The sequence below is a fragment of the Pinus tabuliformis genome, chromosome J (assembly GCF_031772625.1).
Source record: "Pinus tabuliformis cultivar Carrire ecotype Pingquan chromosome J, CPIR1, whole genome shotgun sequence".
Lineage (NCBI taxonomy): Eukaryota > Viridiplantae > Streptophyta > Pinopsida > Pinales > Pinaceae > Pinus > Pinus tabuliformis.
The window spans coordinates 803,146,567-803,160,730 of NC_142295.1; the positions used below are offsets into that span (position 1 = coordinate 803,146,567).

At 45.8% G+C, this 14,164-nt stretch overlaps 1 protein-coding gene across 1 annotated transcript; it reads left to right on the forward strand.

Annotated features, from left to right (window-relative positions):
• Positions 1 to 11,607: 11,607 nt before the first annotated feature.
• On the forward strand, positions 11,608 to 12,817 carry LOC149229151 (uncharacterized). The gene is made up of 2 exons (XM_089375781.1): positions 11,608 to 12,290; positions 12,370 to 12,817. Exons 1-2 carry the CDS (start codon positions 11,651 to 11,653, stop codon positions 12,648 to 12,650), a joined length of 921 nt encoding a protein of 306 aa, XP_089231907.1. The 5' UTR covers positions 11,608 to 11,650; the 3' UTR covers positions 12,651 to 12,817.
• Positions 12,818 to 14,164: the final 1,347 nt, after the last annotated feature.

The window sequence follows — 14,164 nt, forward strand, 5'->3', positions numbered from 1 at the left end:
ACGTAGGTTTAATTCACGGAAGTAGCATACACACGCATATTGGGTTCAACCAAATAGCGTATACACTCTAATACATGATTTTTGAGGTTACAACTGGTTCTGAATAATGGTGAAGGGTTCTGGGTTCAGCACAATGTTCTGGTGACAATAATCTGATTGTTCAAATTAATTGAATATTGGTTGATGCAGCTTAAGTTTAAAAGCATTGATGGGTCCAGTATGAAAATTAGATCAAACATGGCCTTCAGATTATGGTGATGTGATCCAGGAGTATCCAGTGTAAAAATTCATGAAACGTGGTCCCTGGTAGAAGAGTGGAGTTTTTTGTAGGCTGGCACCTATGTACTAGTAAACATATTTGCTAGTACAAGAGCTAGGTGGTTGTAGCTCCCTTCCAATAGAAGCTAGAGAATGAGAGAAGGTTATAACCTTCTGCAGGTAGAAGCCTGCGTACTGGTATGAGTCTGCACCAGTACAAGATTGTAGACAGATTTTCTTATTATTAAAAGAAGACAGAAACGACAACAGCAGGTGGTTTTTACCCACATTGAGTTTCCACCTTAAATATTGGTGTTCATGTGTGTTTCTTATGTGTGATGCTTTAATTTGCTTTTACTACACTGTCTAATAAATCTTTGATATATTGTTTTAAGCTCAACACATGATAAATTGTCTAAATCACAAGTTCTCTGGATATACGCTATTTTCTTTAATCACAATCGTGTGTACACACTAGTTCACTTCACTGAAGTAGCGTATATAAATCAATTTGGGAAATAAAATTATTGATTTGATAATACTGATTCACCCCCCTCTCAGTATTATTTCCAACAAAGATGATAAGGGGAAATAGCCCGAGGACAATACATGGGTTCGCAAAGCTCCGGTGAAGGAGACTGAGTTCAATTTGGATCACGCACGTGAAACATTCATGGAAGCGAAGAAGAGCTTCGTTTATGCCTCCACCTTAGGAAGCAAGGATAAGCCTGATCAAGAGATGGATCCTTCTATGCTCACAACCTTCTTGGCGACCTGCATGAAGTTACTACGTGATAGCAATGCTGCGAAGGGATTACAGGAGCTCATAAATAGATGTGCCGGAAATACTCTAGCTGAGCCCCGCATAGTAGAAAACCTTGGTAAGCATAAAACAAGGATGGGACGGGAAATGAGACTAACCGTGCAGATAGGCGAGTATGAGATGGATCCAGTTATCTTGGACTTGGGGTTAGACATGAACATCCTAACAAAGTAGACTTGGGAATGGATGGGGAGACCCGCACTGCAATGGTCTCCGATTCAACTAAGAATGGTGAATCAATAGAATATCATCCCCGTGGGATGGCTGCAGGGGGTGGCTGTAGATATTGAAGGTGCGAACACGCTGGCTAACTTTGAATTAATAGAAATTGTGGATGAAAACAATCCTTATCCTACACTCCTTGGAATTGATTGGGCTACTGATATGAATGGGGTAATCAATCTAAAGAAGCGAAAGATGATATTTGAGAAGAAATTGCTCCGTGTGATAGTACCCCTAGATCCTGTTGAAGCATCATGCTATACTAAACCAGTCCGCTATTATGAGAGCGATGACGATCTGGACTGTATCTATAAGATAACAGTGTGAGACCAAGATTGGGTGAATCCAACAGTGGATGGATGAATTACATGGGATCGCGAGAGTTCATGCACCTCGGACTCTGATGAAGAATTAGAGCGTTGGCAGAATCGGTTATATGAAGTAACTACACTGAGCTGTAACATGATGACCCAGTCGCTACATTATGTGTCGTCGAAGGTAAGAAATCTTCCTACTTATGATGGCCTGAATGATGTAGATATATTTTTGGATACATTTGAGAGGGAGGTACCAGAAAAGCAGGGATTCCAGGCATTGGATTGGGCACTGCATGCTACGCCTGCAAGATGGTGGGGTACACATAAGGGAAGCTTTGGTGATTAGCACGAATGTAGGAGGATGATGAGAACGTGCTTTGGGAAGCTGAAAGTATGGATGACAGACAAGTATGATGGGTAGGATGACTCGCACATGCACTTGGCCAAATGGGCTCAGACTTATGGAGAGAAGCCCCAACCTAAATGGGTGTACTTATTCTGTCACACCCTGGATGTCGTCCCGATGAAATGGTATGTAGAAATGGAGCTCCGCCATGGTACAGGTGAATGGGACATTCTGTGCCAAGGATTCATAATGACATTTAGTTTTGAAGACGAGTTTGAATATATTGATGAGGTGCTATAAGAGTTTAAAGCAACAATCTTAAGGATACCGCAGGATCCTTTAGACATGATTAAGCTTGAGTGGGCTACTCAACTGAGTCACATGCTAGAATGCTATAATGTAACCACTGAAGAAGAAGATGAGGATCCGTGAAAGATTAACATCCCTAAAACAGAAGGGCACCGAAAGGTTGAAGGACCGCAGATTGAGAATCCAGATATAACCACGCCACTGAAAATAAAATAGGTAAACATTGGTATGGAGGCAGAGCCCAAATTCGCGAAGATTGGAGATTACTAGGATGATGCAACAGTGGATAAGGTCATTGAATTGCTCCGCGAATACCAGGATTTATTCCCTACCAAGTTTACGGATCTAAAAGGGATAATCGGGGACCTAGGTGTTATGAAAATCACATTGAAGCCCGACGCGAAGCCGGTTAAGCAAAGACCTTACTGTCTCAATCCAAAGTATAAGGAGAAGGTCCACTTAGAGCTAGACAAGATGCTCGTGGCAGGCATCATTGAGCCTATGGAAGAATCTGACTGGGTAAGCCCAATGGTGGTACAGGAGAAGAAGAAGAAGGATGAAATAAGGATATGCGTGGATCTCAAAAAGTTAAATGATGCTTACGTACATGATCCTTTTCCGACTTCGTTCACTGATGAAGTGTTGGAAAATGTAGGTGGACAAGAAGCATATTCCTTCATTGATGGGTTATCTAGGTACTATCAAGTCAAAATCTCACTGGAGGATAGGAGCAAGACGACCTTCACGACCGAGTGGGGGTGTTTTCAATATACTATAATGTTGTTTGGATTGAAGAATGCGCCTGCGATTTTCTCGCGCATAGTCATTGCTGCATTTAAGGAGTTTATTCATAAGTTCCTTGAAGTATACTTTGATGATTGCACTGTGTTTGGAGAGGTGAAATTCCATTTAGCAAGCTTGCGCCTAATGCTAGATACCTGTCGAAGATACTAGATCACGCTCAATCTGAAGGAGTGCCTATTTTGTGTTCCTTTTGGAACCCTGCTGGGTCATGTGGTTTGTAGGAAAGGATTGATGGTAGATCCCACGAAGATCACGATTATACTAAATTTGGAAGCGACGAGGAGTGTGAAACAGCTGCGCGCTACCTTAGGACACACAAGATATTACCGAAAGTTCATAAAAGTCTATGCCCATATCACCGTGACTATGGAGAACTTGTTAAAGAAGGATGTCATGTTCTGCTAGAATGAGGACTGTAAGAATATCCTCGATGTGTTGAAAGAAAATATGGTCATTGCGCCGATTTTAGTATTCCCGGATTGGAAGAAGGAGTTTCATGGACACGTCGACACGTCATGTATAGCGCTGGGAGCAGTACTAACACAGGCTGGTGGTGAAGGCTTGGACCATCCTATAGAATTTGTAAGAATAAGGTTATCTAAGGCAGAAAGGAACTATTCCACCACCAAGTGCGAAGGGTTAGCTATGGTATATGCACTCCAAAAATTTAGGCACTACTTGCTGGGTGGCCACTTAAGATTTATACAAATCACTCCACGCTGAGGTACCTAGTCAATAAGCCTCTGTTTGGGTGGAGAATCCACAGATGGCTGTTATTGTTCCAAGAATATGATTTTGAAGTTATTGTGAAGCCTGGACGACTGAACCTGGGACTAGACCATTTGTCGCGCATCAAAACAGGGGAAGAGCCCACTAATTTGGAGGAAGGATTGCTTGACGCACAACTATTTACAGTGCGTGTCACGGATGGTCATTTTGAGGATATAATACACTTCCTAACGACAGGGACTGCACTGGAGGGATACACTATCCAGCAAAAGAAGGAATTAGTGGTGGGCGTGACAGATTTTTCTGTCATTGTTGGGCATCTGTATAAAATGGGGTCTGATGAGATATTGCAACTATATGTACCCAAGTTTCAAAGAAGTATCATCCTTGCGTATGCTCATGGGGGCGCCATGGGAGGAAATTATGCAGGGCAAGCAACCACGCAGAAGATTCTACACGCAGGGTTGTTGTGGCCAACCATCCATCAGGATTCAAAAGCTTACTGCAAGATGTGTGATGTATGTCAAAGGATTGGTAGGCCATCGTGGAGGGATGAGATGCCTCTGAATCCACAAATGATGTTACAACCCTTTGAAAAATGGGCGATAGACTTTGTGGGACCCATCCAACCCCAAGGAAAAATGGGAGAGAGGTACATTATCACCACGACGGAGTATTTGACTCGTTGGGTGGAGGAACAACCTGTGAAGGACTGCACAGGCACGATTATTGCGAAGTTCCTCTTTGAGAATTTACTGACGTGATTTGGTTGTCCAAAGATCTTGATGAGTGATCGCGGTACGCACTTGCTGAATGAGACGATCATCATGCTAACAATGGAATTTCAGGTATGTCACCAGAAGAGCATGCCTTATCATCCGTAGGCTAATAGGATGGTGGAAGCATTCAATAAAGTGCTAGAAAATACACTGACCAAGGTTTGCAATGCTCAGTGAAGTGATTGGGACCTACATATACCTGCAGTACGTATTGGATGACATGCAAGAAGTTGACTGGAAAAACTCCCTTTAGGCTTGTCTATGGTGTTGAAGTGGTAATGCCTATGGAGTATATTGTGTGTAGTCTGCACATAGCGGCACTCATGGGTATGATGGATCACGGAGCCCTAGAGGAAAGGCTCGCACAATTGGATGAGCTTGAAGAAGAGAGATTTCTAGCTGGATTTCACCAACAGGTCCAAAACAAGTGTGAAAAGCATGGCATGATCAGCATATTAAGTTGTGCACTTTAAGCTAAATGACCTGGTTTTGTTATATGACACCAAGTTTGATAAATTTCCGGGGAAATTTAGAATGCACTAGTTAGGGCCCTATGTCATTAAGGAGATTTCCGATGGAGGAGCGGTACAGCTTGTCAAATTGAATGGAGATCCCTTCCCAGTAAAGGTGAATGGCAGTCGGTTGAAGCCAAACACTGGTGGTCTAGCCATGTGACTAGATGAAGGTAGCACAGTTTTAGCACTCCAGGCAGCTGAAAGGAGGTGTGGGACTATAAACTACACTGCCCGGGTTGGGGAGCTACGTGATTAGAGGATTGTGGGAACCAAGGAAGTGTCACAGGGTTCATGACAGCATGAAGGGAGTTGCGCTACCAAGGGAGAAATCGCACAGGTCGGCTGAAAAGTGATTGTTAGAGTCATTGTTCATGATTTGACAATAGAAGTGTGGCCAAATGGAGCGGGTGGCCGCATTTATGGCTCATATCCTTGAAAATTTGCCACCAATCCGGCATTAATGGATCAAATTTGGGGGGAACGGTCAGATTTGAATTCAAAATGTCCTATAAATTACAAGTGGTTGTCCAGCGAAAAACACTTGCCATTTTGAGAATTGAGTTGTCGAGCTCTCAGGCACTCACGAATAGAGAATTCTTCGAGGCTTTGAAAGAGACTCCAACATTTTCAAACTTACCAAAGACATCACAAGCACTGTTGGAAAGCATTATATCGGCACCCGAGAAACTATAAATACCAAGGAAGTAGCAGAGGAGTCGACGCCAAAAATGGAGATAGAGGCAAAAGTAGTTACTCCAGAAGTGGCTGAAGTAATAGCAGAAGTACCTAAATCACCGAGGACATCGAGACCAAACCCGACCCTAAACAAGGAGACCGCCAAGGATAAAGAAGGCAGGAAAGCTACCATACCAGTGCGTGCATCACCAAGGAGAAACCCACTGAAACCCACCACTCAAGAGAAAGGCAAGGCTATAAATTTGGAGCTGGAGGAAGAAGACATTGAAGACATCCTGATGGACAATGAGGATGTTGGAGTTGAAGTGGAGGAGTTTGAAGCCTAGGGTACGAACCCTATTACTTGGTTTCTTGAGTATGTCCCTCTACACAAGCCCAAGACCAAGGTGCCGAAAGACATCGATGAAAGCAAGACCCCCTTGCAAACCCCTCTGCTGTCGGATGATATTTTTTTCGACAGGCCGCACTTGGCATGGGTGATGCTACTAAAACTTGAGGACTGGGACTTGGATGATCACGAAAATTTCCCACACCTGGCGACCGAGCAGCTGATGCACCGCATCATTGATACGAATATTGGAATGACCGCATTGGAGCCGCGGAGGTGGCTAAGAGGAGTAGACAAGGCAGGGTTGTTCACCCTGCTTTGGGTACTGCATTACAACTGCAACCCAGTGATAGTATTGGTCATCAAGCACCTGTTGTGCTTGGTGCATGATGGGTGTCTATGGCTGGAGGAGCCAATACCCATCATGGATAGATAGATTCTAGGATAACGCGATTTCCTTACACGGGAGAGAATTCGGCCATGATATTTTGTGGAAAAGGTGGTGAACAGGCTCTCGGGGAATCTATGAAGGAAAAGTTTAAACTAGTGAAGAAGTTGTGTGGATATGTTATATCTAGCATCTATGACCCTGCTGTGAAGGTAGCCACATAGATCTTAGCAGGTAAGGTAATGAGGAAATGTCACACTGATGAGGTGTCGGTGCCTATCGTTGTGCTAGCAGCTCAGTGTGCCGAAGGAGTCTAGTTCAACTGGTCAGACTACCATCATGGAGAATTCTTAGCAAAATGTCGCGAAGCGCAAGAGATCAGTAAGAAGTTCCACTACATGTGGCTCTTGCTGTCAATTGTGATGGTAGCGTGGGAGCTACCAGAGGATAGTCAGTTCCCTTCGGTCGCGCTAAAACTCCCAAAAGTAGCAAAGTAATCTTCGCTGTGGGTGACCAAGGACACGCAATGAGTCAAGGACAACAAGATCTTCTGGATCTTGATGGAGATGAACATCCGCATGGCCATCAATCGCAAACCACGATTGTCACCTACGGTGTATGCCAACCTACAGGGCTATGCAGAATTTAAAGCAGACTTCCATGATGTATCCATCAAGGCGCGGAAGGACCCTGCACAGAAATGGTACAACTTGACTTACTTGGCAACGGATGATGCCATTGATGCAGTACTTGATCAATGGCTAGCAGAGTGGTGCTCTACAACATATTTGGCAGTGGGAGGAAGCAAGTCCACCACGCAAAAAAAGAAGGAAGAGTCCAAGCTAAATATGACCCAGCTGGTGGAAAAGAGAAAGAAGGAGGCCACTAATAAGGCCCAGGCGGAGCACGAGGCCGCGCAACATACAACAAAGTAGAATGGTGGGATAGAGAGAGGCTCTGAAAAAGGCGCGAGGTCCCCTTCACCTGAGACAGAGGAGGAGACAGATGAGTAGCATGGCACAGACCCACAGGAGACGTCCACCCACATCAAGCGCCCAAGGGAGCTAGAGAAAGGAGGGTCCAGGAAGAAATTAAAGGCGACCAAGACATCACTGGACCCTATCACGCTAACAGAGGGTGACTTACATGATCTCAGTGACATAGTGAAGGATGTCATTGTGGAGGACCTGTAACAATTTGAGCAACAACAACAGATCATCCTGGGGGCTATCCAGGCAGGTTTGTAGGAGCTACAGACCCACGCATCGTAGGCTGGCACAGTGTCTACCAGCCTTGCAATCAACACTTTAGAGGATGCCGAGATGCTACACGCAAAGGCCTCTAGTGAGATTGTGCTACCTGATGGAGCACTGACCACAGAGAATGAAGCTAACAAGCCCATTTTTAGCACCCTAAAGGGAGTAGGGTTGAATCTGGCAGCGCTCCACCTCTTGCAGGATGGAGTGATTGCAGAACTGAGGGCCCACGAGCACCGCACCCTCCAGGTGATTAGTGAATAGTAGATCAACAATGAGCAGATGGCACAACAACAAGATTCCGCCATCACTGCTGTTGAGAAGGTAAATCCCCTCTACGGATAGAGGCGATCCCTACTAGCCCAACAGGGGTCTAGCAACAATCACACAATGCTGCCACACATGTTCCTAGTTACAATTAGACAAGAAGTAAAGAGCACCTACTTGGATTCCTGCGCTGTCGTTTGTCGAGGTGATGTTTCCCTTGCTCCTTCGCTTCAGCTGGTCATAGTCTTCCGCGATACTCGCGAACGGACACCTGCACACACGAAGGGAAAGCAAACGCAAGCGTGAAATCTAGTAAAAGTAACTATATGCCAGTCAGAAAAGACATAATTCACATTTATCCATTGCATAAACAAACGAGAATGGAACAATAATAGCAGTCATCTATTATTAATCAGAATAGAGAAGAGTACAACCAAATGTTCTGACGTCGATAAACTTCTCAGGAGGGATCAGTCAGCATGTATCTCAAGCATTCACCTTTGAGGATGGTTCTCCCAAGACAAACTAGTCTCTCTCTCTCACACAAATGTCACAAACAAACTTCCCAAAGCAATCAATCACTTCCACTCCTAACACACCACACCTATAGCAGCAATCTGAGCACTACAAGCTCTTGTATAATCCAAGCTAAGTCTAGCTATTTTCTAACTAGCTGCTCATGGTAATGGTGGAAGTTTATATAGGAGAAGGAGTCTCCTAAAAAGGTGGAAGGATGAGCTTATCTTCAAGGGGAGTAGTTGCAAAAGGTCGAACAGACATGCCATAGAAGGGAGTCGACATTCACAAAGCTAACAACCAAGCCTGGAGAGATCTGGAAGGCTGGTTGTTTGAACAAATTCGCCCAAACTGGATCAGCGCGGATTATATGGAGACTTCCGCGCTGTCAGCACATGACAACAACTGAACAAGCCATGTCAGCGCGGAAGGACACGTGAAAGCCGCGCTGTGCGTCATCGCGGAAAAGTGATGTTCTTCCGCGATGGCAGCGCACGAAATAGACTGTAGGGCGCTGGTCATCGCGGTTATTTTAGGAACAGACGCGCTGATGCACAAAACTTTGGAAAAATGGGTTTTTAGCCAGTTCAGGGATCAAACACTTAGTGATTGTGACTTCTTGGACACAGCAGGGTGACTGACAGGAAGGCAGTGATAAATTACTGTGTAACAGATGCCCCCTAAAGCATGAAGACCGAGAGAGTGGGAGGGGTGAAATGCTTTACAACACACGCCGAACTGAAACACCACCAGGAAGTACCGAAAAATCTCTGACAATCATGTACACGCAGTCTAGGTATGGGCGCAGCCATCCAAAAGACATGCAAGACTGGTCTATGGTATGGACGCAGCCACCCAGCTAAAGAGACCATAATAAAGACAAGGTACGGTCGCAGCCATCCATGAAGACTCAGGTATGGGCGCAGCCATCCATCGATGAGTCATGTAATGATCATCCACAAAATCGCAGCCTGGACCACAGTGAGCAAGGATCCAGGGTCTTGCGCTCCATCTCGACCCGAACAGAGTACAGGTCCACACATGTGAATACAGGGGTTGGAGTCGAACATGTATGAACATCGCCTGATTACCGGTCAATGATGAGAACCGTTAACAGACGCGAGAGGTACCACCAATAATGACAATGGCCCTCAAGGTACTATAGGTACAATCCGTAGCGTGTGAATCAATGAGTTGGTGTCGAACACCCACGGAATCATTCGATCGTAGGTCAATGATGTAAACCTTGCGTCGAACACGAGGAACCTGCCATTGAGGCATGCAGGCTCCAAGGCACCTGGAAGGAGTCTCTAAGTCACTTTCTCGGATAATGAGTTGAAGTCGACGAGAAGTGGCCTTGATCGAAGGTGGGCCATAATGATTCCCACATCAGCGACACGAGACAGAGGTATAATAATTTGTGATGAGATAGCGAACGAGGTTGCTTTGTGGCAGAGGACAACTTCTCTTGAACACATAACGGCACTATAACGGATTTGGCAGTACTTGACATCAAATGAGCTGCGGGTAGGATGATGATGGCAATAAACAGATGAGAGGTCAGATAGGATGTCCCAAACCCATGGAGGTTAGCGAAAACGAGATGAGATGACCCCACCCAGACACGAAACAGCGGAGTGCCGTGTTCAAGAGCGACGTACTGCCGAGACGACTGTAATCAAAGTTCCATTTTCCCCACCTTTGCAGGCAGGTACCCCGATTATTTTTGGACGACAAGCTTGACGGGGTAACATATGCTTGATGTGTGTCATGTTGACAATATCCGATGTCATTGAGTTTTTAACGAGCCTGACAAAGGAAAAACTCGGCTTCTTTTCTTGTTTCGAGAGTCTGAAAAGAATGCGGAAAAGGAGGCTCCAGGGGGGTCCTTTTTCGTACAGTTGTGTCTCTCGAGCCCGAAAAAGTATAAAACTGTGCTCGAAAGAACCGCCCGGTCATTACAACCGAGGAGTACTTTTCATAAATAGTGTCGCCGACCGGAAAAAGTAAAAAAGTGGTCGAAGACACGTCGTTTTAGAGCCAATATCGAGCGCGAAACGACAAGCACCCGGCGATCTTTTTGGTTTAACGGTCGGAAAAAGAGCTTAAAAACGACCGCCTTTCGTTCCCTTTAACGAGCTGAAAGGGAGCTCGGCCATCTTCTCTTGTTTTAACGTCGGAGAAGAGCTTAGAGACGACACTTTGGGAATCACATGAATCGTGGACTGTCATGACCAAGCTGCGATACCTGTACCTGCACAAGGGCACTACCCGCATAAATTCATTCGATATACGTAAAAACATTTTGAAACATGCTCGAAAACAGAACCAAGGCTAGTTTTATGGCAAAAAATAGTAAAAACCCAAAAAATATGGTAATTTAGGAGTTTTTACTATAAATAGGGGGAGGTAATAAGTCATTTTTACCATTTTACTATTTGGAGTGCGAAGAACGTGGAGAAGCCAAAAGTTGACGGAGCGATTTCCAGCCCATCCGGAGACCATTTTCAGATCTGCTTCTTCCAGGTAGGTTCCCGTTCCTTTGCCCTGCATTCTGGTTCATTTTAGGAGTTTTTTAACGGTCGGATAGGCCCAATTGGGCATTTTTTATTTGCATGGGTGCGCCCTCGGTCAGCGCGGAAATTGCCCACGGGGTCGCGCTGATCGAAAAATAGGCAATGTAACCAACTTCGGGTCAGCGCGGAAAAGGCGTGTTCTTCCGCGCTGACCTCGCATTTTTAACAAAGAGCTGCCATTGTCAGCGCGGCTGTTTCTAAAACAGTCGCGCTGGCGCGGAAAAATTTTGTTTTTTTGAAAATGAACGTGAATTTTTACCTGGAAGCACTTCTGACCGGTTTTATTGTTCATGCAGGACATCATGGCTTTTCAATGGCAAGAGAGAGTTCACGATGTGGAGGATGTGGCTGCCTGGGGAGACGTAAATTGTTGCAACGCCATGCGGGCGTGTGGATTCATGAAATTCTTCCTGACGCCGCGCCTAAGGGCCCAACATGATTTGCTGGAGCTGCTGATCAGGGCATGGAACCCGGTGGACCAAAAATTCACCATCCGCGGTCACGACATCGAGTTCGATCATATGGACATCTTCTTCTTGACTGGGCTGTCGCGCCGAGGTGGGAGGCCCATCCTAGAGGGGCAGCGACCTAGCGGTGGTACCCTGGATGACTTAATGGCTGAGGTTTGCCCAGGGGCAGTAAAGACGCGGAGTGGGAAGTGCTCGATCCCCACAGTGAGAGACATAGTGTTGCGCACCATCCTGTTCATGGTGACCCGGGCAGCGGGCAGCATGGCGAACCATGAGGCGTCCAAGACTCATCTCCTACTAGCCCTCGAGTGTCTCGAGCCTACCGTGTTCGACTGGTGCACTGCAGTGTGCAACAATATGAAAAGGCAGTTGAGCAACTGCCGTCGCGGAGAGACGAAGCAGTTCGGGTATGGATCGATCCTGGTCCCGCTTATTCTGGAGCGAGTACCAGCCATGCGGCTGCAGTCTATGGCTGTGGATGCCCCCAGAGATCCTCGAGAGACGAGGGCCACTCGATGGGCTCGGATTATGCCACGTGGGGGTGGCGGCCGACCACATAGCTGGGGGGTATATTTCAGAGACTGGTTGGACCAACAGGAGATCTTCGTACAGGATTGGCCATATGCAGGGATGGATTTCCGCAATGATCCTGACTTGGTGCTGCCTCCGGGTGAACAGTGGGATGATGCAGGTATGACACTTTTTTTCTTTTTGAGTTTTGTATATTTTTTTTATTATGTACATGTCCTAATAAATGTCTTGTCACGCAGATGTAGGGCCTACTAGACCGATTGGCCTGGCTGTCACGGCACGGAGAGAGGGCCCAGGAGCCGGAGCTTTGGCCTTAGCCCCTCCAGAGGCCAACACGCCAGAGGTTGTGGCTCGCAACCTTGAGGGGTTGCTGGAGGGGGTACCGGATTTCCAGGGGGTTGAGGAGGTCCCTGTGGAGCATCAGATCCACACAGTGGGTGTGGAACCCAGAGTGCACCGCCTTCTGAGGCGGGTAGCACGAGCGGCCGTGTACTACAGAGAGCACCACCCAGCCGATTAGTCACCTAGGTTTTATTTCCACTGTTTATTTTGAGACATTATGACTCGGATGTATTGAGATTTTTGGACACGTACTTCTATTTTTGAGCGCCTCAGTGCGCCACACGATATATATATATATACATACCGGTTTTTGGATGAGTCGTTGTTACATGTGATGATGTGTTATCTTGTGTTATGCGTTTGTTCAGTACAATTTGTGATCTTATGTATGGATTCGCATGACACTCGACTCATGGATTTTATATATTTAATGCAAGCTTAAAAACACACGTGCAAACTATGCTTGGAATGATTTATTTACATATGCTTATGGTCTTACTATGCTGTTCTTTCCTTCTTTGTATGATGTTTATCTGTTTCGCAAATGTCTGTCTAATACACGATTTGCCAATGCATCAGTCAACGTATTTAATCGTCTTGGAATATGCTGATAAGTAATGAAATCAAAACTCCGTTCTAACAATCTCACACGTAGGTATAACCTTAATATGCGCTGGTCTCTGACGGAATATTGCCTGTTCAGTTGATGGACCACCAACTGGGAGTCCAGGTTTACCACTAGCTCTCGGATGCCGAGGTCAACTGCTTCGGCAAGCAATTCTATTACAGCACTGTACTCGGCAACATTGTTAGTGGTACGACCTAGGCACACACCCTGTAGGTTTATCAACTCCCCGTGAGGATCGTAGATCACCCACGCTGCCGAAGACAAATTACAAGTACTACGGCAGGCACCATCAGCGAAACCAACATAAGGAGTACGAGACATCTGCGCAGGAAAGAGAAAGCATAATAAGGGGCAAAAACACGCCTTCACACCAAAGCGAAAGAAACTCATGCAGTAAAAACTCAAAAACACACGTATATACAAAGTGACTGTGAGCAGTTATGCATAGTACTTCTTCAGATAGAGCCCATTTCGGGGCTTGTCAAGAGGATTCCCTTCATAATCAATCAACTCATATGCGCCTTTTTGTAAAACACGTTTCACGATGTAGGGGCCTAACCACATGGATTCGAGTTTTCCTGCCCCCAGCTTATCTTTAGCTTGATCGTAGAGCAGTACTAAATCTCCCTCAACAAAGGAACGAGGATGAATATTCTGATCGAAGTGAGCCTTGACTCTCTTCTTCTGCGCTTCAATAGCCAGAGAGGCCAAACGACGAGTCTCGTCTAACCGTTCTAGGTAAAGAAGTCGTTCCTCCACCGAAGTGGTGTTGGGAAGCAACTCGACAGCTAATTTTAATGAAGGGATTTCACATTCAACGGGAAGGGTAGCCTCCAGTCCATAGACCAGTTGAAACGGGGTGAAACCGGTGGCATCCTTCACAGAAGTCCGGTAGGCCCACAAGGCTGGGAAAAGCATTAGATGCCAGTTTGACTTGTGCGTATTGACGGTGCGTTGAAGCATGGTGATCAAGACTTTGTTCACAGCTTCAACTTGACCGTTAGATTGAGGATAGTAGGGTGACGAACTATCTTGACGCAAGCCTAACTGGTTTGTTAACTCTG

Coding starts and splice junctions, on each gene's coding strand:
- LOC149229151 (XM_089375781.1), top strand. CDS start 11,651: ATGGACATCTTCTTCTTGACTGGGCTGTCGCGCCGAGGTGGGAGGCCC. Junction 12,291..12,369: donor TGAACAGTGGGATGATGCAG/GTATGACACTTT, acceptor CTTGTCACGCAG/ATGTAGGGCCTACTAGACCG.